At 48.4% G+C, this 26,310-nt stretch overlaps 1 protein-coding gene across 1 annotated transcript in view; it reads left to right on the top strand.

Moving 5' to 3' along the window:
- The window catches only part of Dscam (DS cell adhesion molecule), a 448,055-nt gene that overhangs the window by 375,442 nt on the left and 46,303 nt on the right, over positions 1 to 26,310 (top strand). The window contains exons 21-27 of the mRNA XM_070030727.1: positions 12,484 to 12,637; positions 13,342 to 13,459; positions 15,306 to 15,469; positions 17,268 to 17,366; positions 20,316 to 20,504; positions 21,262 to 21,552; positions 24,562 to 24,738. Coding sequence (XP_069886828.1) covers positions 12,484 to 12,637; positions 13,342 to 13,459; positions 15,306 to 15,469; positions 17,268 to 17,366; positions 20,316 to 20,504; positions 21,262 to 21,552; positions 24,562 to 24,738 — 1,192 coding nt within the window. The remainder of the gene's footprint in view (positions 1 to 12,483; positions 12,638 to 13,341; positions 13,460 to 15,305; positions 15,470 to 17,267; positions 17,367 to 20,315; positions 20,505 to 21,261; positions 21,553 to 24,561; positions 24,739 to 26,310) is intronic.

The raw sequence follows: 26,310 nt of genomic DNA, 5'->3' as shown, positions 1-26,310 counted from the left end.
CCAGCCGTCTGCAAGGGGCAGGTGCAATGCTTTCCCGGAGATTCTCAGTGTCTCTTCCCACACAGAGCACGGGGCTCAGCCCAGCAAGCCTTCCCCAAGCCACCAGAAGGAGATCGATACATGCGGAATGGTGGGAAATGACTCCCTGCCAAGGCTCCACCATAAAGGCTTCCCTGTCTGGGGGTTTGTTGGGTTTTTACCACCATAAAGATACTGTACTACTTAGTGTGCATTCATTCAAGAGGCTGAAGCTGGAGGATGGTGTCCAAGGCTAGCTCGGGCTATCGTGAGACCCTGCACCCCTCCCAGGGAAGGAAGAGAGGGGAAGGGAGGAAAGGGAGGAAGGAATAGGGAGGAGAAGAGAGGAGACAGGCAGAGATAAGAGGTGATGGGAGAGAAGGGAAAGGAGAGGGAAGGAGAGGAAGGAGGGGAGGGAGAGGAGCAGTGGAGGGAGGGAGAAGAGGAAAGGAGATGAGAAAAGAGAAGAGGAGAGGTACTGAGTCTTGAACTCAGAGCCGCATGCACTCATTTATTCACTTGCTCTACCACTTGAGCCACACCTCCACTTCCAGCATTTTGCTGGTTAATTGGACATAAGAATCTTTCAGTTTTGTCTACTAGGGCTGGCTAGAGATCTTCAGATCTCAGTCTCCTGAGTAACTGGGATTATAGATGTGAGAGTAGAGGATAGGAGAGCAAAAAGAGGGAGAGGAAAGACAGAAGAAAAGAGAAAACAATGCGACTGATGTGGCGATGACGGTCTTGGGTGCCCGGGAACTTCTAGACATGTGTTTAATTGCGCTCATAAAGATGTGCAGGGACTGCAGTGCAAACTGAACCTGAGTCTGTTTCTCCCCATCATTTCACCCTCATTACTCTTCATATAATTCAAACATCATTTATGACCTGTTGTTGGTAATTAAAATTTTTTCCAGTTCATTCATTGCACTGCTCGTAATAGGGAGTTAATAAGAAGTTTGGTTTTCTTTCTTTCGTTCTTCTTTCCCATCGTGAGTTCCTGGGATGTTTGGGCGGTGTTGTTGAGATCTTTGCTCTTCTGTCTATGCTAGCGATGAACACCAGAGGGCAGCAGGAGTTCTGCTCATTTTCCTGTTCCTAAGTGAATTTTTTTTCTTTGAAATGATTTCATAGCTAATGTAGAACATGCCAGGATAAACCAGGACACAGGATGTCCTATAATTTGATCTCCGTTTAAAAGTCCCTTGGAGAATTTCCTTGCCATTGTCAATTCATTTTCAAGATCCCCAATTTAACACCTTTTCTTGCAAAAAAAGACCTTGCTAGCACAATTTTTTTTTTGCTCGCATATGTAAAATAGATCGCCTAATAACAGGAATTTCTTCCATGGTCTTAATTTAGCTTAGGAAATACATTAAAGCTTCAGACTTGGGATAGAACCTGACAAGGTACATTCGCTGTAAGTTAATCTGGCTAATTGCAGGTTGTCTAAAAGCCGGACAGAGCAAGCATCAGCCAACTCGGGAAACTGGCAGTTACAGCCAGACAGCAAGACCCCCCATCCACAGATATAAATGGTACAGTTTTTAGGGTCTACTGCATTCAGCACCTCAGCCTTGTAGTGTGTGAAAGTCAACTATTAAATTTAATATATAACACAAACAATAGTGTAAGCAAAGAAAACCCACAAATAGGCGATAACCTTTTAAGATCTCGGGTTAGGAACTGATTGGTCTGGGCTTTATTACTAATATTTTTCCCTACTAACAATGTAAAAAGAAAAGGAAAGTTGTGTATGTATATGTATGAAATAATCATGTATATGTGAAATGATCAGTAGGACATGGAAGCGATCTATTTCATAAAGGCTAAAATGATATATACAGAGCTTAGATTATGAAATCAAGTAGCAGTAATTTCTCATGCTCAAAGAATACCTCAGAAGGTATTCATGCTTGTATCCACGTCGATTAGTCTAGCTGAGATGCAGTGTATCCAAGCCCACACGCCATTAAGATTGCTGAGTGAGACCATGAGAAGTCTTCTTGCTGTTGTTGCTTTACTTGTTCCATCTCTTTTTTAAATTTTTGTTTTATTGTGAGGAAGCTGTACAGAGGGGTTCAGGGGTGAGGGGAGTTGGAAAAAACAAGGGAGGGGGAAACAATGCTCGACAAGAAATGTACTCATTACCTTAAGTATGTAACCCAGTCTTCTCATCAGCCAAACTGTCCTCTCCTGCCGCCGCCGTGCGCCCAACCTTGCTCACAACCTTCTCCAGTGCTCTTTCTTGATCCTCCTTTCAAATTCTTTATCGTCTCTATGTCTCATCAAATTTGCTCTCAGAAATTGATCCATCCCCTTAAGAAGTTCCACCTTTGTGTCCCTCACCATCAGTCCCAGGTCTCCAAATTCCCACCACCAGCCCCTCACCACAACCCACCCCTCCTTCCTTCCCTTCTGGTTCTGTTCCCGGCTTTGTATTCGTTCCCATGCTAAATCTGAGCAGGCTGTTCCCTTGTCCAAATTTCATAGACAGCATCTTACTTTGTACTTAAAGCATTCAAAGTCCTCAACATGACTAACATTTAGTCCACATCCAGTCTCAAATTCTAAGACTCTTCACCCATTAGCTAAACCACCTCATGTCTTAACCGTGTGTGCATGCACCTGTGTATTCATTCATGTGTGGGCATTCACGTGTATACCTGCATGTGTACACACACTGGGCCTCTGTGTGCTAAATGCATTGGTCCTCTGAGTGCTAAATACTTTCTCTGCACACAAGGAAATACAAGTTGTGACCACAATCCAGCCCATGCACATATGTGTGCACACATGCATGTGTGCACATACACACACACACACACACACACACACATACACACACACACACACCCCATTGCTCAAACAAGACTCACAGTTAATGCATGTGACACCTTTGGAGTTGTTCCATTCCACTGGGGTCTGTTGTATCTTGCAATATTTTTTTAGATTTGTTTGTTTGTTTCTGTGCTTGAATTCAGGGCCTCACACTGTCAGTTGGCTTTTTCACTCCAGGCTGATGCTCTGTCACATGCACCACATGTCCACTTCTTGCTTTTTGCTGCTTAACCAGAGATGTGTTTCATGGGTTTGTCTGCAAGGGTTGGCTTCTAACTGTGATCTTCGGATGTCGGCCTTCTGGGTGGCTAGGACTGTGGATGCGAGTCCTGGGATCCCTGCTTGCTGTGTGTTCTGAACCATCCTCATGGTCCACTTCCTTGCTGCAATTAGTTTTGATCACTGCCTTATACCAGGGAAGTTCTTACTGTTATCCTCCCTTTGCTGAGAATGCGATGGAGAGCATGCCCTGTAGCCAGGATCGTTCAGCTTGTCAGTTGGGTGTGTCACTCCGGTGCCTAGGGGTCTCAGTGGAGGGTGTTACCCCAGTGGCTGGGCTCCCTGTGGGGTCTTCGCCCCCAGTGGCAGGCTCAGCCCAGTCTTTACACCCCGATCTCCTGCCATCCCCCGCTACACCCACTTCTTGCATCATTGTTAGTCCCAGGCCCAGTTTGGCCTCCCTGGTGACTCGTTGGCTTCCCACGTGTGACATTCAATCACAGCGGTGCCGTGGGTTAAACCTGGTGCTGTGCTGAACCGAAACAGGGGAGATTCAGTAAGCCTTGTGTTACAATGGGTGGCTGGGAGCAGTAGACCCGAGACCGTAGCAGGAAGTTGGCAGGGCTGGAGAGACGGTGGGGCGTACCATAGATACTTTCATCTCCACACGACTGAAGTTAACTGATGGTCTTTTTACGTGACTCACGTGGTTCTTGTGGTTCTACCAAAAAGACCACAAGGTCGTTTGGGGCTCTGGGTCCTACACTGGCGAGATTCCACAGTCGGCTTAAGAGCAGACCGTCGCGCTGCCTCTGTGTATGCAGTGGACCGGTCGGGTCCTTGCTGAGTGGGCCTAGGTGGCGGGCACGTGCTGTCGATGGAACGCGTGTCCCCTGCATCTTGTCACAGAACCCAGAGGCTGCAGAAGCTCTGGAGATGTTTCTGGGAGGTGAAGCCACCCCTAAGCATCCAGGTCAGAATCAACACATAAGGATTCTGTTTTTTTTAAAAATCCCTTAGGAAGTGCGTGTCTTCAGGAGACGTTTTGTTTGTGTGTGTGTTTGTTGTTTGTCTTGTTTGTTCGACACCCAAGCTGGTCTTGAACCCTTGATTCTCCTGTCTCGGTATCCCAGGTCCTGGGGTTATAACTGTATAGCACTTTGCCTATCGTGGGGGAGTATATTCTTGAAGCTTCAGGAATATTGTAATAGAATATGATTTGTCTTCTTTCACTTTTTTATCACACTAGAATTCACATCTATTTATTAGATTCCTGCTCTCTGGGAGAGCAGAAAGGAGGCCTGTGGCACTTTTCAAAAGCTTGTCCTTTAACAGTGGTCTCTCCCCTTACCGTATCTTATCAGACCAGCCAATCACTGCCCACCCTTCCCTTCCCCCATCTTACCAGACCAGCCAATCACTGGCCATCCTTCCCTTCCTCCATCTTACCAGACCAGCCAATCACTGGCCATCCTTCCCTTCCCCCATCTTACCAGACCAGCCAATCACTGGCCATCCTTCCCTTCCCCCATCTTACCAGACCAGCCAATCACTGGCCATCCTTCCCTTCCCCCATCTTACCAGACCAGCCAATCACTGCTCAGTCTTGCTGTGGAACCGACTGTCATTCCCACGTCATCACCAGTACTCACTGGTATTGCCGGGCAGCATGGGAAGGCATCCCATTGTTATAATGAGTCAATGGAGGAGATACCTGAGCCTGGAAAACCCTGAGCCCAATCTTGTAACTTCTAGAGCCGAGGAGGTCAGAGCACACCTGCCAATGGAGGTTCTGCACAGTCAAACCCTGAACTCTTTTGTGTGTGGGTGCCCATCATGGGGCTTGAACTCAGGGCCTGGGGGCTGTCACTAAGCTTTGTCTCTCAAGGGTGGCACTGTACCACTTGAGCCACAGCTCAACTTCTGACTTTTTGCCAGTTAATTGGAGATAAGAGTCTCACAGACTTTCCTGCCCCATCTGGCTTCAAACCTTTATCCTTAGAACTCAGCCTCCTAAGTAGCTAGGATGAGAGGTGTGAGCAAGGGGCACCCAGCTTGGAAGTCTCCTTTAAAGAGACACTGTAGGCTCTTACCCACCTTCTAACTTCCAGAATGCTGGCTTTGAGATGTCATTCTATCAGCACAAACAGCACATAACACCCTGCTTGTATTTAAGCCTTAAATGCTGCTTTCAACAGAGACTTTCTTCCTCTTTTTTTCTCCTCTTCTTCTCCTTTTCCTTACTTCTTCTTCCTTTTTCCTTCTTCCCTTCCTTCCTTCCTTCATCTCTTCCTCCCTCTCTTCCTCTATACTCTTCCTCTTCTTCTTCTTCCTCTTCCTATTTTCCTCCTCCTCTTCCTCCTCCTCCTCCTTCTACTCCCCCTCTTCTTTTGTTGTTTGTCCTCAGGGCTTCACAAGTATTTCTCCACTAAGCTCTTTTTGCTCTGTTTTTGAGGTAAGCTTGCACATTCCTGCTGGGTCAGCCTAGTGCATGCTCCTCCTCTTTTAGGTGTCCGGCTCTAGCTGGGATGACAGCCACACACCACTATATGCAGCTACATTTATTGAGAATGGAGGACTAACAAACTTTTTCACTGAGGCCAGCCTGGAACTGAGATCCTCCCTCGGTCTTCTCCATCTTAGCCCCCGGACTAGCTACGATTACAGACTTTATTTTTAGAGTGGTTTTAGGTTGGCAGCAATGCTGAACAGAAGGTACAGAGATGGATACCCACTTTCCTCCACACACACAGGCTCCCCCACACTTCCCTCCACACACACAGGCTCCCCCTCAGCCATCACCCTACCTAGAGAGCTCCGTTCACTACTCAGAGCCCATAGCTCACATCAGAGTTATCCTGTCTACACACGCAACACGTTATTACCCAGAGCCCACAGCGGATGTCGGGGCTCACTCCCGTCCGTGGTCTGTCTAGATGATGACAGGTACACAGTAAATGCAGGATGCGCCTGAACCTCCATGCTGATTCTCGGCCTCCCCTTTCCTCCCCCATCCGGTGTCCGTCCCTCCTCTCCATTCTGAGCTGTGCCTTCGATCCAAGAACTGGGGAGACCTTTAGAAGATTCTGGCTTTGAAAACATGTTATCTTCTTCATGCAGCCTGACAAGGCATGAACTATTTAAGGAATTAAATTGGCTTCAAATCTCTTTTTAATTAACAGCGAAGGAAATAGCTGGAATTTTTTACTGTACTGTATATGATGCATATATTATTCTTTATTTCTAAGAATAGACTGCTTCCCTAATTTTCCCCCCTCTGGGAAAGTTACACGAAGGCTACACTAGTCCTGTTATGCAGAATTCGTTGAATAGGTCACAGCCATCAAATCAAATGACTAATACACTCTGAAATTTCAGACAGGCAAGTTGGGTACAAGGTGGTATCCCAGCAGAAGAGGGCTGAGACAGAACTGTGCCCAAGAGGCCAGCCTGGCAGGAGGCTAGGAGGGCTGAGGAGGTGACCTATGCCAGTTAGCTAATGAGATGCCATCCTTGAGTCTAAACGCATGAAGAAAATTCCTTTCCTCAGATCTTTGTTTGGGGCATTAATTTTAATTCACTTTCAAACCATTATAAGATTTTTTAAAAAAATAGATTTTGAAATACCAACAAATAACATGTATTGTATTTGGAAAGCTTTGTAGAAAGTGGCCACCCGTCATATATATAACAACAGTCATTTTGTATAGACTCAAAGAAACCTTGAGTAGCGTGAACACACTATGGTCTCTGCAGATGCCAGGTTCTCCGCCTCACTGGTAGGACATTCTCTGAGCTATAACATTATTGTCTCTTAGGGACGAAAAAGTAGAATACAAAGGAAATCTGATCTGCATGAATTACACATAGGAAACTTTTTAAAATCTTAAGTTGAAGCTAGGCACTGGCGGCTCACACATGTAATTGTAGCTACTCAGGAGGCTGAATCCTCAAACATCCTACAGTTCAGGCAGGAAAGTCCATGAGATTCTTATATCCAATTAACCACCAAAAATCTGGAAGGGGAGCTGTGACTCAAGGGGTAGCAGACCAGCCTGGAGGGGAAAAAACAGGTAGGCCCTGAGTTCAAGCCCCATTATAGACGCATGCGGGCACACACACACACACACACACACACACACACACACACACACACACACACACACACACACACACACACACACACACACACACACACACACACACACACACACACACACACACACACACACACACACACACACACACACACACACACACACACACACACACACACACACAGAGCTTTAGATTGATTTAGCTACCTAGTAGTTCGTAATGGAATCCAGGCCATTTTTCTGCTGCTAAACAGAAAGACTTCATGCATCTAGAGTGTCCTTACCCTATAATTAAAAGAGGTATCTGTTTTGTTTATTTTGCTTTAGGGAAGATTATTTTTAATCGCTGCAGTGAACATTCAACCTACGAAAACAGAGCTTTCAAGACATTTAAAGAGTGCATGCTAATAATTAGATATCAGAGCTTTTTAAAGCAGCCTATTTCTTTGATAGAATTAGTTTTCCATTAAAAAGTTAATTGAAATTTTTTAAGTGGAATTATTTTTACATCCGTCAGACAGGCTGAATAATTTGATCTGAGCAGGCTGCCGCTTTGTAGTCATTTTCTACACAGTGTTTCCTCCTGCATTCAAATCATTTCTGGGTCATCATTAAACTCACCTAACACAACGATTTCTTTGGTTCATTCTGATGACTGGTTCCTGGATACTGACCCAGCGCTATGAACTAGGCTCCGGAGGGATTAGTGCTGACCTGGCAAAACAAGGGCTTAGCCTCCAGCAGAATACAGGGAAGGGCAGTACAGGAAGGCAGGCTGGAGAAGATTACAGAAGGCTTTACAGCCCACCCCTTAGGCTAAATAATGGGAGGGCTCTAGTAGTGAATTCAGCAGTCTTTTTGTAAACATTTGGTTTTTGGGTTTGGTTTGGTTTGGTTTGTTGTTGTTATTTTCTTTTGTCTGGTCCTGAGGCTTTAGACTCAGAGTGTGGATCTCATTCTAACAGTTTTCCTGCTTAAGCCTGGTGCCCACACCTGAGCTACAGCTTTACTTTTGGCTTTTTTTTTTTTGGTCATTAATTGGAGACAAGAGTCTCAAGGATTTTCCTGCCCCCGGCTGGTATCAAACCTTAGATCTCAGCCTTCTGAGTAGCTAGGATTATAGGCATGAGCCTGTAATTTTTGTACATTACCAAAGAGCATTTAAGGTAGCTCAATGTGGCTAATTTTATCCTACACACCTGCCAAACCTATCTTCTGAATAAAGAGGGATAGAATCACGTCAACCTCAGAGAGCAAAAGCAGCTCTGACTGGGCGGAGTCCTGCTGGGCCTCTCCCAGGCTTTGCCTGAAGCCGTAGGAAAAGATGAACCCTGTCTCCTTCCTCAGGCTGCTGGGACAAATGGACAGGGAATTCATGAGAAGCCTGTGTTGTACCAGACAGACCTCCTGAGATAGTAAAGCACAAAGACCGCACTTGAAATACAAGCTGCCTGGCCCCGATGTTACAAGATTTATCCCCATAGCTGCACTAGAGGAGTTAAGAGTCCTGTAAAACCTATATACATATATACGGATACATGTGTGTATAGGAGGTATTTCTAAATCATGTACGTGAAGTGTTCACTTATTCCCCTCTTGCCAATATTAATCCATGTTCTCAACCATGAAGACAAGAATGGTTTTAAAAGCAAAATTCAAATGATTCCGTTTCCGAATGGGAATAGGAATTGGGCGTTCTTAATGAGCCCTCTTGCTGGGACTGAGGTGTGGCTCAGGTGCCAGCCAATGAGCCAGAGCACTAGATGCTGAGTTTGGGTCCCTGTTGTGGACAAAACAAAGAAAAAGAAAGAAAGACATGAACCCTCTTGCTGTCAAATTATTGTCTGACCTATCTATCATCTCCACACTGGAGTGGAGCTCAGGAATGATGAGGAGCAAACTCAGTATGACCCTCAGAGTCTTTGTGCAGATTTTCTCAACACAACTCAGGAGAGGACTGTGTTCCAGCAATATGGCTGTCCCCTGTGTCTCAGAATTCTCGTCATCAGTTATCACCCATGGGCCATGCGCACTGCCTCCACCATACACAGCAGCAGCATGCCAATTTGAAATATACTAAACATTCTTAGTATACATCTGCAGTGAGAGTTCCACCCTACACACATGCACACACACATGCACACACATGTGCACACACACACATGTTGGGTTTAGTCTGAGTGAAATGGCATCTGCTGGTAAGGATCCTGTGATACCACTCCTTCCTCTTCCCTGGACCACTGTGCAAAAGGCATGGGTGCTCCTTAGCGATTTCAGCTGAGAAGAGATTTGGTTGATTATAAAAGTTGATTCTAAGCCGAGATCTTCAAGGTAGTGAAGCACATGTTTGCTCAGATGGCTTGCAGAATTAATGAGAGGGGCAGCGTAGGTGACAGCCAAGTCCAAAATTGTCCCATCAACACCATCTTTCCTGACACAGAGCCAATCAAAACTGGGCAGAATTCCCACAGAGACCCACGCCCATCTCCTAGCCCCAGAGCCTGGACCCAGCTCCCAGGATGCTGATGACTGGATTTCCCATCATCCAAGCCTTCCTTTAAACATTTTTAGTAATCCATTCAAGATGAAGTCACTCTTTAGGCCTAATAAAATCTAGAATTACTATTATCCCTTCCTTAGCCCTCAAGAAAATGAGAATGAGCAGATAAAAACGTAAATATTTAGATATTTAAATCCTGAGGAAAGCTTCTGCATTTCCATATTTGGTTCCGTGATCCCTGAGACCCCACATGGGAGTCTCCCTCTGTGTAAACTGCTCTGCCTTCTTCTACTGCCCTGCCTGTCCCCTTCTACTCCCTCGTCCACACGCTGAAGCCTTTGATGTATTCCCCTGCTGAAATATCAGGAGAAATTCGGATTTCAGATGGGACCCTTCTCACCAGATATTCTCAGGATTTGAAGAGACTGTTGCACCATAAAGTGCATGCCCGAACGGACAGCTCACCTTCCGTACTGTGAGGTGGGTGGGTTGCAGAAACCTGGTTCTGAATAAAAAGAACACAAAACTGCTCTTATTACGGTATTGAAGCAAATGTTTAATAACTAAGCAATGTTCGTCATGGCTCTTACTCAGAATAAACGTTTCTGGCTGAGCGTTAAGGAGAAGGATTTTAATCAATTAGGTTTGCTTCACTAGCCTGAATGAGCTTCTGATTAATTCTTCCCATTTCACTCTTTTTTGTTTTTTAAAACCTTTACCTATTACCTGCTTGGGGAAGTGCTTGCATGGATTGAAATACACCCCATGCACAGCTGAGGGATTCTGATGAAAATGAATACCCGGTGAGCTTGATGCTTCTCTCTTCAGAGGCACGTGGGGCCCTCGGTGACCCTCCAGATGCCCGTCTTGCTCTCTCCTTCAGGATCCACAAGTAGACATCCTTTGCCCTCCCAGCTCTGATCCCAGCTCAGCCCCCTCTGCTACTGTGAGCAGGGCTGTGCTCTGCCACAGACTAACCATCTTCCCAGATCTGACGGACTTACCAAGTCTAATGTTGGACTTTCTTGGAACTCAGACCTGCCTCCCATTCCTAGCTACAAATCAACCCAGACATCTCTCTCCAGAGAGGCTTCATTCCTCCAGAGCCCAGAGGTGGAAGGCTAGACAGTGTGAAGACCAGGCTGCATTGGGGGGGCCTTGTGTTTCTTGTTAGGAAAGAAAGCAATGCAATCTTTGGGGATAGTTAAGGCTGTTGCTAAAACTTTAAGATGGCAGGAAATGTCACATTTACAGTGACACACTCACACACACTCACACACACACATATCAAAGGAAACAAATCAAACCTTTGCATATATATATATATATATATATATATATATATATATATATATATCAAAGGAAACAAATGGTCTTTGTTTACATGTTGGACTTGCCTTTCCTTCAGATAAGGAAAATGATGCTGAGTTATTTCAGACTTCAGAGAGCCAAGCAGTCGTGACAAGTGGAAATGCCAGTGCACTGACTTTTCCAAGTAACTATGAGGAAATGTGGAGCAGCCAGACTCTCGGCTCCCGTTAGCTGTCTAGAGAAACACCAGCCCACCTGTAGGGGGTGCTTCACCTTACGTCCATGGTTAATTATCTGTATAAATGGGGAAGCAAAGATGTTATTAAGAAACTGTATTTTCCCTGTTGATTTAGTCACACCTTACACGGTGGGAAGCTGATAAATAATCAAGTGTATATTTTGGAAGCAACCACCAACTGTACCTCATAGCTATATACTCTGGGCAGAAAACCCTTCCTTTTACAAATATATTTTAATGATTTGTTGATGCAATAAGAGCAGTTGTTATCATACTCACAGCATTAAGCTTTGTGAAATTAAGTTGGCATCAATACATGGGCTTGGGATACCACACAACGAAAGTGCATGCGCTCTGGGGATTGTCTCTTTCGTTTACTAAGAACAAATGCATGATCTGGTGAAGGTGCAAGATCTGGTGAAGGTGTACACATGAAGACACAGCACTCGTACACACTAGCTAACATATGTGCTTTGGAATTGTGTGATATTCCAAGACTGGCAGGCAGGGCTAGTCTAGGCTAATTGTTCTCTACGTTTGTTTGATGTCCATATGTAACTCAGCACCCCTTGGATCTTGAGATTCAACCTGGCTGGTGGGAACAGTCAGTAAGTATGTGCGCTTACTATTCCCAGCCCAGTGTGCCCTCAGTCCTTCCAGATGCTTCTCTCCCAGGCTTCCGGTAGTTTCCTTATAGGCATGCACACTCCTTCTCTGCTGTCTACCAAAGTAGACCGTTTCAGATCTCTAGCGTTCTTACACAGTTCTCTCACGTCTAGACTCTGTCCCAACTGCTCTCGCTTCCTCCCGAGCTGGTCTCCCAGTGATAGCTCCCTCTGTGGAAATACAGAAGCCCTGCAATTGTAAGGTTTCCCTCATCCATTCCCAGCTCTCAGAGATCTCTGTCATTCCTCAGCCAACCTATGAAGCCTTTAAAGCCGTTTCTGTGTGTCCTGTATAGTCTGTGTGCTCTTTTGTGGTTTGACGCAGAATAAATCTAGTTCTTGTTACTTCACCTTGGCCCAAACCGGAAGGGCCATGGCACATGATCTGCAGGTGCAGGGGCTCCGTGGTGACCTCTGTAGAGGACAGGTCAGCGACACGGGACGAGTTCCCCTGTTGCAAGTCAGGCCTGTGAGAGGGCGGTAAGGCCCGGCCCTTGTCTGCTGCACCGGATGATGCAGTCATCGTTCATTCAGGAAACCTCGCCGTGCCACTTCCCTCTCTGACTGTCGGAACCGTTCTGTCTCCTCTCACAGGTGATCAGCGAGTTTGAAGCCTCCCCTGACTCATTTTCCTACAGAATTCCCAACCTGAGCCGGAACCGTCAGTACAGCGTCTGGGTGGTGGCCGTCACCTCCGCAGGTCGAGGGAACAGCAGTGAGATCATCACGGTGGAGCCACTGGCAAAAGGTGGGTCCCGGGACCCACGTCTCCACTTCCACCGCAGCCCCCAGCAGGGTCGCGTCCCTGTGCTAGCTGAAGCAAAGCTGGCGATGCCCCGAGGAGTCAGGCAAGCTAGAACATCACATGTCTCTGTCTCCTGGGGCTGCACCTGTGCCAAAGGCTTCTGGAAGAAACTCCTGTTAGGGCCTGCGAATTACAACCTCAGATAAATGCTTGTTTTCCTTACTAGGTCCGCCAAAGATCTAGCTGATAGCATGGAGTGTGGAAGGTTCCGTGCAGTTGATTAATAGAAGCTGCTTTTGATTATGTCTTCCTGTCTATTAGGCTTTATGTTCCTATTGTCTATCCTCCCAGATATTAAAAGCGTATTTTAATGTGCAGCCTTAGTACTGAGTCGACCCACTTCATAAATGCTTTGGAAAGTAATTGAACTCATAGAGGAGCGCAGCATAGAAGATGCAGCTTCCTACTTCTTGGCTCATGAAGCCCCAGATATTTCATTTGGATTTCTCCTATCTAGCCATTAGAAGGAAGAAATGCTGCTGTGGGACTTTCAGCTCCTTGTGTGTTCTTGTAGGGAGATGCTCTGAGATCTCTGCACCCCGAGGGTGGCCTGGGAGGCTCGCTGGCTGGCTCCCTGGGCACCACGCAGGCCCTGTGCAGGTGATGGTGGGCAGTCACTGGGCCTCTGAACTGCGGTGTTGTTCTAGCTCCTGCACGAATCCTCACCTTCAGCGGGACGGTGACCACTCCGTGGATGAAAGACATTGTCTTGCCTTGTAAAGCCGTCGGGGACCCCTCGCCCGCAGTGAAGTGGATGAAAGACAGGTAACCAGTAACCCGATGCACACCTGTGATGCGCACACCCCCTCCCGGACAGCACCTCAGACTTGCTCTGGGTCTGGTAGACATCTCCTTCATGCACTGTAAGGAAAGCTCATGGAAAACCCAACTCTCTTCTGAGATGGGGGTAACAACCTCAGTGGTAGCCCTAAAAGGATCATCTTTAGTGCATCTGTTTTTTTTTTAGGGGGACGGGGTTGGTCATGGGGCCTAAACTCTGGGCCTGGGCACTGTCCCTCAGCTCTTCACCTCAAGGCTAGCGCTCTACCACTTGAGCCACAGCGCCACTTCCGGCTTTTTTCTTTCTGCTTATGTGGTGCCGAGGAATCGAACCCAGGGCCTCAGGCATGCAAGGCAAGCGCTCTACCACTGAGCCACCTTCCCAGCCCCAAGTGCATCTGTTTTTTTATAAACCCAGACCCTAAAAGTCATGGGAAAATTCAAAGTGAAAAATAGCACAACCAGTCTAGTCATCCTTGTGCTGCTTCTCACCAGCCGGGTGCTCTGTCGACATGAACATGACCAAGTTCCCAGACCCCATGGTTAGCCGTCACATCAGCCTTTACTTCAGAGATAATGGACAATCTAATCCTAACTCACATGCTCTGAGAAGAAACTTCAAGAAATAGAATGCATTAGGACTTTTTAAATATAAAACTGCCTTTCCATGCTCAATAGTAATTAGTTTAATAAAAAAAAATAAAGCAGCCAAGATAGAAGGGAGAGAGTAGGTGTGAGGCATTCTGTCCATATGTGTTTTAAACGTGCTTTTTCTTTATTCATAGGGGAAAAATTAGGTTATAAATAAAGAGTTGAGAATTCACTAATGAGCAGAGACTTGGTGTAATGGATTCAGAAGAGTGCCTATTTCCAAACAAAGGAACTTCAGAAGCATCCATGCTTGAAATGAATGTACTAAGTCCATTGGCATTTAAAGTTTGTAAGCCACAGGACATTGATATATACCTGGGGCCCAGCTGGCATTCTGCCAGGTGTGGGCGTGTCCCCAGCCACCATGGTTGTGATGACACGTCTTCACATGAGAACTAACTCACAGCCTCGCTAGAAGGCTACTGCTCATGGAGAGACACTGATCAAGATGCACTGTACTCACAAAATGACTTGCTGGCTGGGCAGCTCGCGCCTGTACTCCTAGATACTCAGGAGCTGAGAAATGAGGGTCTCGTTTCAAAACCAGCCCATGCAGGAAAGCCCAAGAGTCTTACCTCCAAATAAGTACCAAAAGAGCAGGAAGTGGAGCTGTCAGTCTAGCAGTAGACTGCTAGTCTTGAGCAACAAAGCTCAGGGACTATGACCAGGCCCTGAGTTCAACCCCCAGGATTGGTAGAAGAAAAAAAAGTAAATCCTCAGGTTGAATTTGAAATCCCTTTGTACAACTATGTAAGGATTAAAAAAAAACTTAAAGAAGAATTATGATTTTAAGTGTAAGAGATCACAAGATTTAGTTTGCCTCATATACCTTGGTCACCAGAGTAATCCCCTGAATTTCTTCGTCGCAGTCTGAAGAATGTTCTAGTCAGGGACTCGTGTGGCTAGGACCATCCTCAGCACTTGACCAAAGGTCTGACTGGAATCCAAGCCCCTGGCATGGACCAGCCCTCGCATAACAGTGCTGACAATGAAAAACAAAACAAAACAGCTGTGCGGTGGTCTTCATCTTGTCATCCTAGTTAAACCTCTTGTAAGGGGCCAAGTATGACCCTTGCCAGTGTGCTGTTTCCTTCAGAGAAAGGCTCGGTGCTGCTCCCCAGCCTCAGCTAATGTGGGTTGTAATTTCTTTAATCTGTGCATCTTTCTTCCTGTGAGGCAGTAACGGGACGCCCAGCCTGGTGACGGTTGACGGACGCCGGGGCATCTTCAGCAACGGCAGCTTCATCATCCGCACGGTGAAGGCTGAGGACTCCGGCTACTACAGCTGCGTCGCCAACAACAACTGGGGGTCCGATGAAATTATTTTAAATTTACAAGTGCAAGGTACAGAATCCTAGGACTCTCCCGAACAAAATACCTTCCACCTACCAGCCTCGCCGGCAGAGAGCAAAGCCAATGCATGGAAAAGTCAGCTTTTAGAATGAACGAATTGCTATTTTCACATTACCAAAAAAAAAATGACTTGTGCATTCTGGAAAATATAATTTTAAAAATCAAACAATGGCATGTATGATTCCAGAGATAATACAGGAATGTTATATGCTTCTTTGCATTGAAAAAGCCTGATTTTCTTTATTTTTATTTAGTAAACATCTCTGAAAATTTCCTTTTTAAGAGCTTCCACTAATTACACTGTGTCCATGTGCATCTGTAACCCAGAGAGCACAAATGAAAATGAATCTAAACAGTGACCTTTTATACCTTCTAATTAATCAATATCATTCATATATATGGCACTAAGAAATTCTAAATATATTGCTATATTACTTAATTGTGCATTTATTTCTTGCACTACCTAAAATGTACAAAACAATCTCCTAAGATTATCATATTAAAGTTGTGCTGAAATCCCAGGCAACTATGGACTGGGTTGAGATTAAGGTGTATGGAGATGCTCTGTTTTACTGGCAGAATGTCCAAGTGCATGCATCTTTAGGTTGAAGTGTTTCACCTGTACAGATCACAGCAAACATAAACAAGATCAATACTGTGTTTCATGGGATGCAAAGGAGTGGGAGGTGGGGAAACAATATTTTTTTGAACAATACTGCAAAATCAATCTTAAATTTTGAGTTAAACCAAGTCAGGAGCATTCTGGGGCATTTTGGGAGACAGCATAGTGTTTTAGAGTACTAGAGAGACGGGCCAGCCATTCAGCCCTTCAAGTCAACATGGCAGACTCTGGAAGAAAGAGCGACCTTTTGTATGAAGCTTTCGTTCTTTCTTGCATGGCCTGGTTCCAAATTGTCTCCAGTGTTTCTGTCTTCAGAGTCAGTCCCCAACGGAGACCCAGCACCTAGAAGTGCCTGTCCTGCAAGTCCCGTGTGTGCTTAGTTCATGGGCTGCTGGGCTGCTGTTCAATGGCTCGTTTCTAATTTTCAGATGTAAGGGGTGAAGCTTGCATTTGGATGCAGAGCTTAGAAAGATTTTGCTTTTGTGGGAATGGGGATGGAATCCAGGCCTCCTTCATGCAAGTACTCTGCCACTACACCTATGGCCCTTTGTGTTTTGTCCAGGCTTACTTTGAATTCCCAATCCTCCTGTCTCTACTTCCAGAGTAGATGAGACTCTCTCTCTCTCTCTCTCTCTCTCTCTCTCTCTCTCTCTCTCTCTCTCTCTCTCTCTCTCTCTCTCTCTCTCTCTCTCTCTCTTCTTCTTCTTCTTCTTCTTCTTCTTCTTCTTCTTCTTCTTCTTCTTCTCCCTCCCTCCTTTCTTCCCTCCCTCTCCCCTCCTACCCCCTCAAAGCAGTGTAGCTAAGTGGATATCATAAATCTTTTTTCTCTTAAATTTCACAGCTGAAACTCAGAGTAGAATAATGTGTGCATCCTTAGTAAGATCTCGATGTGTGATGAACAGCCCAGAACTCAAGGAATTATGAGGAGATATATATCCCAGGGAAATGTGGTTGAATTTCCTTAAATAATAGATTCACTCTGCTTTATCTCTTTTGCCCAGGATATCAATAAAAAAGACATTTTGACAGAAGTGAATTGCGTATTTTGGCAACCTCAAACACGTATTTAATAAATGGCTGTTAAAAGTGATTTGGTAAATGACTGGGACCAAGGATTCAGCACATGCAAAACTAATTCTTGTTTTCCAAAAACTGTTTCTCCTCCAGTGCCACCCGACCAGCCTCGGCTTACGGTTTCCAAAACGACGTCTTCCTCCATCACTCTTTCTTGGCTTCCTGGAGACAACGGAGGCAGCTCCATCCGAGGTAATTAGACTTGGCCCCAGTCCTCGACAGCTTGTGCAAGGCATTGGTCAGCTAGCCACCCCTCTCCATCAAAGAGTTGTTGCGTGTGAGTGTGCTCTGCTCCTAAGGACAGCACACAGGAAAGCAGGAAAGCATATGTCTACGTCTACACAACACGGTGAAACTCAAAATCATTCATCCCAAGAGTCTCATTCACAAAATTACAACAAATGACAAACAAAAAGAAAAAGAAAGACTGGTTCTCTCTCTGTGTTTCTCCTCTGTGTGTTTTTCTCTCTCTGTTTCTCTCTCACTCTGTCCTCTGTTTCTTCCTCTGTCTCTGACTGTTTCCTTCTGTCTCTCTCCCTCTGAGCGTCTCTCTGTTTCTCTCTATGTTTCTGCCTCTCGCGCCCCTGTCTTCTGAGATTCTGGAGACTGGTTCTTCCTGAACACTTCATTAGTCTTTCCAGTAACTCCAGCATGGCTCTGACTTAAGAGGTTGTAGAAGGAAGCCTGGAGTGTAGACAGGATGCAGCCTCTGCACCCAGTCACTGCAGCTGCTGCAGAGTGGAAAAGTGCAAGTAAGGCTGGCAGAGGGTCGCAGAGGAACGTTCCAGCATAAGTAAAGTCTGGGTGTCCGTGTGGGCGATGGAAGGAAGATGAAGGGAATTTGTCTACAGGCAGAGGCAGAAGATGCTCAAGAGTAAGGACGGAGTCACAGGAGGTCCTGGAGCATGTGACAGAGGGGAGGGCAGGCCCTGAAAACAAGCGCGTCCTTTCTTCTGGGTAGGGAGTGAGGATAAAAAGACAACTGGAAAGAACAGGACGCTGCCAGGGGAAGCCAGGAAGAGCTGCAGCCAGCTCTTCTGCTCCAGAGATGGCATCGCAAGCCCTTCCCGGCTTCCGGCTCGGGGCTACAGCCATGCAGGGAACAAGCCACATGTCTCAGAGACTGAGAAAGCCACAATTAGGCCTTTTCTCTTTTTCTCTCCAAGAACCAGTTGCTAGACAGTTCTTAGCACTCTGCTGGCTGGGGTGAGAAGCTTCCATTCTGCCCCCTCCCCATTTTTGTAGGAAGGGAAAAGGTGAGGTTACTTTTTAAAAATAGCTGGATGATTAGGGTTGAGGCTGCGCCTGTGGGTTTGAGGCGCGTGGGACAGCCTAGTGGCAGCTGCCGGGTGACAGGCGCAGGGAGTCATTAGCAGAAGCAAGTCACTGCCTCGGCGCCGCGCGCCCAGCTGCACACAAACGCCACAGACCGTGGTGCTCACAATTACCTCAACCTGTTGACTTTTCTTAAGTGGTGCTGGGCAGCCGGGCAGAGAAGCGATCATCAGTCACCCAAGCCGGGGACTTCTGGTGAGGAAGGAGGGAGGGAAACAGGCTCCTCCCTGACAGGGCCAGAGCCGGGGCCAGAGGCAGGGAGAAACGTCCCGTCATCACAAAGGGGCCAGAGAGGCCCCGATCCCAGACTCCAAAGAAGGAAGTGTGGACTCTGTAAGCCAGAGAGGGCATGAGAGAGAACACGGAGGGCATCAGAGCTGAAGGTCTTGATGGATGGAGAATGTCTAGAGGCGATCACAGGGCAGCCTGACAAGCAATCCTGCCCGGAGTCCCCAAGGCAGCCGCAGCATCCACAGCGATGGCTGCGGGCATCACTCACCACAGCCCTGCCGCCAGCGGGTGCCGAGAGCCAGGGGGACCCTGTGGGTCCAGGCGGCTGAGACGGTCTGTGGGAGATGAGAGGAAAGTCCAGGATGCACGGCGGCTGGGGAGGACGTCGAGGCGCGAGAGCAGAACGCAGCACAGGCTCCTCTGTGGGGTCGGGGAGGAGGTTTGAAGATCTCAGTGCAAAAGCACAAAAATGAAAATTGAAAGAAAAGAAAAGGAAGAGCCCCAGGGCTCCAGAGGGGCTGCGGGGACGGAAGGATGAGCAGAGGAGGAAGGTGCAGGGGGAGGAGTCTGCAGTGCTGCATGTGGAAGGTGAAATGGCGTGGCCTGTGTTAATAATGGAGCTCCTGGGAATGGAATGGGGAATACGAACTCAGCGGGGCCCGAACACGGGGTGTTGGTCAGCCTGGGCTGAGGTTCCCTGCGGTAGAGGCTCAGGACACAGGGAAAGGTCAGAACATCCACGTGACAGTCAAGTTGATGGCGGGAAGAATGGGTCAGGGGGTCACGCACGGTGGGGACCAGGCCTTCCTCGCAGACCCGGGCCTCTCTGGCTCGTGGGAGGGGAGCCCCTCACTGCCTGAGGTTCTGCGTCGAGGGGAGCCACGTCAGCTCAGGACAGCGCTGGGAAATGGACGGTTACTGATTAGTAAATGTAGAAAGACAGAGAGTAGCAGTCATGCGGAGAACTGGACTGTCGGAAGACATTGTGTGTGAAAGAAGAGCCGGGCCGGTGCCACCCTGTGGGGCGGCTGCGGGAATGGGAGCCAGGGTCCCCGGGGCACTGTCAGCGCAGCAGCAGGTGGAGAGGGTGGGGGAGGCCGCGTTCTCTACTCCTGGGCCACCAGTCACACATCCCTTTTCCAGAACTGGGGTTCCATCCACAAATAGCTTCAGCCCAGGATGGTGCGCAAGGGTTCAGACCCACGCTCTGAAAGTCGGAGTCTTAGGGACCCAGCAGCTGTTCCCTTCTGTCCACTACTGGAGAGTGAGCAGAAGAAAACAGGATAGTTGGATTTCCACCTCACTCTCCAACACAACCTCCACACGAACACTGTGTAGGATGGCATCTGTGTCTCACCAGTGGATACAGCGTGGCACTGCTCTGCGGGGGGGGGGGGGGGAGGGAACGGGGGTCGGGCGGCATGAATTTTCCAGAATCAGAAAAAGTTATTAGTGTCCTCTTCCTGAGGCATACCAGCCCGAGCCCTGTGTGACCTGTAGACAATGCGTCCATCTGTCAGCTAGCTGCTGACGGGGGACACCGCATGCTGACCGCGCCTGCTGCTGTCCCCCCAGGGTACATCCTGCAGTATTCCGAGGACAACAGTGAACAGTGGGGAAGCTTTCCCATCAGCCCCAGCGAGCGGTCTTACCGCTTGGAAAACCTGAAGTGTGGAACCTGGTATAAGTTCACCCTCACCGCCCAAAACGGAGTGGGGCCTGGGCGCATCAGTGAAATCATAGAAGCGAAAACCCTGGGGAAAGGTAGGTGGGCCCGCCCGTCGCTCCTGGACTTCGCCTTCCAGCAGGAAGTGGGGTTGGGCTCATTACCGAGACATCCTTGCGTTTTGTATTTACACCTCGGTATTCCTTACATGAGTTCAACACTGCCGCTGGATCATGGGGGGAGAGGGCCAACCCTTACGGAATGTTCTGGCAGGGATGCTTCGCCGTGGGAGTCTGGAAAGGAGGAGGGGAGAACGGCTTGCCAGATTCCTCTCAGCCTGCAGGAGAGTGACGGGTGGCATTCGGTCTGGGGCTTGAGTTGAGATCACAAGAAGAAGAGCTTAGATGATAAGAGTTGTCTTATGTGGAATTATATCCACTAAGTCTCTGGGCTCAAGTACTAAGTGTTTGCATCGTGGAGGATTCCCGTAGACACTTCCCGAATCCTACCCAGGGCTCTTCAGTGTCAGATTCACCCATGGGGAAACAGCCACTCCCGCCCATGGCAGCCTGTGAACCACTAAAACCTGGGATGTGGGAACAGCTGTGCTCAGCTTCTGAAACTCTTCCACCTGCAACAATAGGCTCCAGCCCCCTGCCTTTGCCCTCTGCTCACACCCAGGTCATCCCCGAGTCTCCATGAACAGGCAAGCGGTCCAGGGGCCTATGTGCCAGATTTGGCCTGAGTTCCTGGGGAGGATGGAAGGAAGCTCAGGGAAGCTGCAGGACTTCCACACACACACACACACACTGCCGCATGCCCACATGCATGACCCGACCTCCTCCTCCTCCGCAGAGCCCCAGTTCTCCAAGGAGCAAGAGCTGTTCGCCAGCATCAACACCACACGCGTGAGGCTGAACCTGGTGGGCTGGAACGACGGCGGCTGCCCCATCACCTCCTTCACGCTCGAGTACCGGCCCTTCGGGACCCTGGTGTGGACCACGGCTCAGCGGACCTCCCTCTCCAAGTCCTACATCCTGTATGACCTGCAGGAAGCCACCTGGTACGAGCTGCAGATGCGCGTGTGCAACAGCGCCGGCTGCGCCGAGAAACAGGCCAACTTCGCCACGCTGAACTACGATGGCAGTAAGCCATGGCTCCGGGGGCCTTCTGGGTGGGATCTGGGGCGTGTGCCCGTCCCCTGTCCCCTGGCCCTGCCCACATCCATTCTCGCCACCGTGCAAGCAGCGTTCACAGAGCCCATAGGCTCGGGGTGGGTTCCCCGTTCATGGTACCCAGATGACCGCTGAGGTCTGGGCAGGGCCCCCCTCGAGGGCGTCTCCCTGGGGAGTCTCCGCGCCTGGCCAAAGGATTCTCTGCCTCTTGCTTCCGGGTCGCGGTTGATGACTGGGCGCTAACATTGCTTTTGTTGTCTCCACCCCTCCCCCCACCCATCCCAATCCACATGACAACTTTCTTTTTGCTCTCATTCAGCCCTTGCAGCCTACGCCCAGAACCCACCTTCCCCAGTGAAGAAGCGTAGGGTAGAGCAAGCAGGAGGCACTGAGGAGGACAGAGTAGTGTAGGGAGCACGTGCACACGTACACGCACATGTGTACATTTGAAGTTCACATGTCTAAAACCTATGTGAGGGGTCATCAGACTTTTCATTGAAGTTCTTGTCTTTTTTCTTTTCTTTTCTTTTCTTTTATTGGTCATGGGGCTTGAACTCTGGGCCTGGGTGCTGTCCCTCAGCTCTTCAGCTCAAGGTGAGCACTCTACCGCTGAGCCACAGCGCCATTTCTGGTTTTCTGGTGGTTTATTGGAGATAAGAGTCTCACGGGCTTTCCTGCCCAGGCTGGCTTTGAACTGTGTTCCTCAGATCTCAGCCTCTTGAGTAGCTAGGATGACAGGCGTGAGCCACCAGCGCCAGGCACTATTTTTTTTTAATACCAAGATGCATTTAAACAAATGCTCAACATGAGGGATCTGTGGAGTGTCACTCAGTGCTAATTGAAGGGACCTTTAGGAAGTGCTAGTGTCTGTGTGTCCACGCCAGTTTCTGCTGCTTTAAAATGATTCCTCTCGTGGCACAATGTCTCTCCCTTCACTGCCTCCTGTCCATTCCCTGCCGGCCAGGCTGGCTCATGGTCCCGGTCAGCTCAAAGCCGGTTCTTCCTACTTTCACATGTTATACGAACTCACCATGCGACTGGCTCCTGCCCAAGATATTGCTTCACTTAAGTCCCCCTCGAGCAGGGCCCAGCTCCCTTCTAGAGGTTCCAGCCGGAGACCCAGGCCGGAGACCCAGGGGTCCTAGGGGTGAGGCGGCGCTCTCTGGGTTGTGGCTGCAGCTCGGGGCTTCAGCACAGCCAGCACACTTGCCTCTTCCAGGGCTGTCTCCCTTTGATAGTTTAGCCTGCAGATGTGACTTCTTCGTTCGATGGAGTCCTTGTCACAAAGTGCCACCTGTAGGCAGCATAGCATGTCAACTAGGTTTCTCTCCCAAAGAGTTTCCTTCTAACTCCTACAAAACAAAGCGCTTCAGCATGTCTTAAACACACACGCACGCTTTGGGCTCCTTCCAAGGCCTGGGCCGATTGGGTAGTTAGTACACGTGGCACCCGGATGCCTGACCTGTGACCTCACACTACCACGGAGCTGCAGAGCCCCGGGCACCCCACTGAACAGCGGGCACTAAGGATCACTTAATAAGAAACTACTCATGTGGGGAATCGGACCTTCCATCTCCATGTACCAGGGCTCTGCAGGTTTTCAATGATCCCACTTCAGTCAAGATGACCAACCGTCGAATGTCCCGGGAGCTCCGTTTAATTTCCTGAAATCTGAAATTCTTTTTTAACTCTCAGAAATGACGATACCTATTTATTAATTTTTTCCCCTTGAAAAAGATAGCAGATTTCTTGGAATCCATTCTTGTGGATCTATAGCTTTCATATCTCTCTTGTCATAGCTGCCTGAAGAATTATTACTTTTGTCATTCAGAGGAAAACAAACACTGAGAATGAGCTTTCTGTCCATACCAGCCAGGCTTCCGACTTGCTCTGCTCTCTCTCTTCTGCCATTTTCTTGGCTGAACATTTCTGTTTGTTCTTACATTGTCTCAGTTTTAGATCTGACCCAATGGGCACCCCTTTGGTTCTTTATATCTGGTTTGGAGAGTTGGGGTTCCAAGCCAAATTGTAGTTGCAGGAATGGTCTCTTGGCTTTAGCAGAGGTCTTACAGGGCCTTAGAGGTCTTATTATCTCTGCTCTACTTACTCATGTTGGATAAAGATCATTTTGGCCCGGGGGAAATGATACTAATTTTTTTGCATTATTTTTCTTAAAGCACTGACATTCTGGTCCCTGTAAAGCACAATAGGACAGCCCGTGTTACATAACGGAACACAGCAAGATCTGAGCCCCGCAAGCCGCATGCCTGTTTAGATTTCTGCACCCTTTTGTGTTTGGTGTCTGGGTAGAAAGATGACAGCTTAAAATAGCTCCAGATCGCCTCTTCTTTTCTCCTTCTCTTATAATTCTGAATAATCGGAATTGCCTAGAATAGTTTCACAATGCCTGGTCAATAAGTCACTGTTTTCATAGCCCCAGATGGGTCCTGTTGGAAAAGTTGCCTGTCCCTCCCATGCCTTTGAGTAGAAGTCTTTCAAGTAGATCCGAAGCAGGGATGGCAGTTGGATGAGGAATCAAATGAGAATGTTGAAGCTTCTCTAAGCCTCACCGCGCCCGGTCTTCCGTCCAGCTTCTGTACTGTTATTCCTCCTTGGAGGTGTGGTTTTGTTCAGACAGCCTCTAGTAACTGCACTCAGGCCAACAGGCAGCCAGACACTGGTTCCCTTGAATTCAAGTGGCCTTCGCAAGCCCAGAGCCCAGCGTTAGCCCATCGGGTATCTGTGTCGGGCACTGCATTAGAAAAGGAAGGCTTTTTCAGAGATGAGCTGCAGAGTGAGTGGATAGAGGGGGGTGAGCCAGGGAGGAAGACCGCGAGGGCTCAGGGAAGAGTCCCTGTCATTTCTCATCGCCTCAGACACCCTCGGATCACACCGCGTGATTTTTGTAACCCCTCATCCCTAAAACCTCCGCCACACCGTCTTCATTAATAGCCGCCTAACACCGTGGCCCTGCTTTCAGGTACAATTCCTCCACTCATTAAGTCAGTCGTCCAAAGCGAAGAGGGGCTGACCACCAATGAGGGGCTCAAGATGCTGGTGACCATCTCCTGCATCCTGGTGGGGGTCCTGGTGCTCTTCGTTCTCCTGCTGGTCCTGCGGAGGAGGAGAAGGGAGCAGAGGCTGAAGCGGCTTCGAGGTAGGACCGGGTCCCTGAGGCCACCTGCGCCGTCCACACAGAGCGGTCAGCCATAGAGCAAGCCCCATATCCACCCCCATCCTCCGATTCTGAGACATCTCTGCAGAACCCGGGGGAGAGGCGATAGAAAGTGTTCCAATCTCAGGCAATCAGAAGTAGAGTGAACGTGAACCCTTGAATATCCCCTAAATCCTAGCTATTGGCACACAAAGAAAATTAATGTCTCTGGGTTGGTTTTTTTTTTTTTCAACCTTGCTCTCTTTCATCTCCAGTCATGGCAGCAAAGCCACCAATTACGGCTTTCTCTGAAAAGAGCTATCACATTTAGAGATGAGAATTATTTCATTGCCTGGAAGCCGGAACTGAGGGCTTGGTGGTGTGGGGTAAAGCCTGGTGAGCAGAACACACATGCCTTCTGGGATTGGGAATGGGAATGGGAGCCTGCTGTCAGAGTCTCGCACTGAGAAGCACACAATGGGAGATGGCGAAGCCTGGCCAGCGGAGCTTCATTGTGACCGGATGCTGCTATTAGAGCATCTGCTCGGTGCTGTTTTGTGTGGCAAGGCCCTGTGGTGCATCTGGACAGTGGCCTCTGTGTGTCGTAGCTCTCAGATGGAGGACAATAAGATGTGCTGCCGAAGTCCTTCGCTCCCTGCTGCCCAGGGTGTTTGACAGACGCCCTGATGCATGGGGCAGGGGCTTGAGTTCTGTGTTAGTATCGTCTGGTTTGGAGAGAGTGATGTCACACTGCATCTTACAGGGTCTTTGGAATTACACTGGTGGCACAGGCCTTGAAGAACTCCCCTCCCCACCGCAAACCTACCCACTGTACCATCGGATGTCGTTTATATATTGAAAACACATCCACTTCGGCAAAGGCTTTCCTTGACCACCATCTAGTAAGAGCACCAGGAAGCTCTGATGCTTTGCCCACCCCCAGTGTCCCAGACTTCCCTCCCCATGTGGCTCACACGCTTGTGGTGCCAGTCGGGTGCTCGCTGTACCCACAAATCCAATCATTGGAGGCCTTCGCCTGGACTTTGTGGTCCTTCCATGTAAGCCTCCCACAGCCTGACGATCCCTAGGCACCATCCAAGTCACTGCCCTGTTTACCAGTTGTCTACTGCTTCTGCAGACATTACTCAATGGAATAGTGTATCCTGAGCGCTGTGCTAGGTGCTTGAGATAAAAAAGCTTTCTGGACTCCAGCTTTTGGTGCAGCAGGTAGAACCACAAGCACCTGCTACCGCCATCAGGCATGATCAGACCTTGTGATTAGTTTAAAAGAAGACAGGAGGGTAAGAGCCACCCCGGAACAGGAGCTAAGAGGGAGGGATTTCCTAAAAGAAAACAATAGTACTGCCAAGGTGTCACACTGGCCCACATGTTGAGGAATTCTGTTATAAAGCTGGTAGTGCTGAATTCCATTTAGGAGGGTTTGCCATTAAAGCACTCCAAGGGAATTTTTTTAAACTCTTTCACTGATGGCAGAATCTTGTGGTCTGGGCTTTAGAGTCGCTGTCTGGGGGTTGCCCTGCAGACAGCTGTGACAGCCACTGCACACACCCCCAT

Source organism: Dipodomys merriami, unplaced genomic scaffold (genome assembly GCF_024711535.1).
Source record: "Dipodomys merriami isolate MVZ:Mamm:240054 unplaced genomic scaffold, mDipMer1.0.p SCAF_2, whole genome shotgun sequence".
Taxonomy (NCBI): Eukaryota; Metazoa; Chordata; class Mammalia; order Rodentia; family Heteromyidae; genus Dipodomys; species Dipodomys merriami.
Note: the sequence above shows the minus strand (reverse complement) of the source record. Positions and strands in the feature narration are given on the sequence as shown.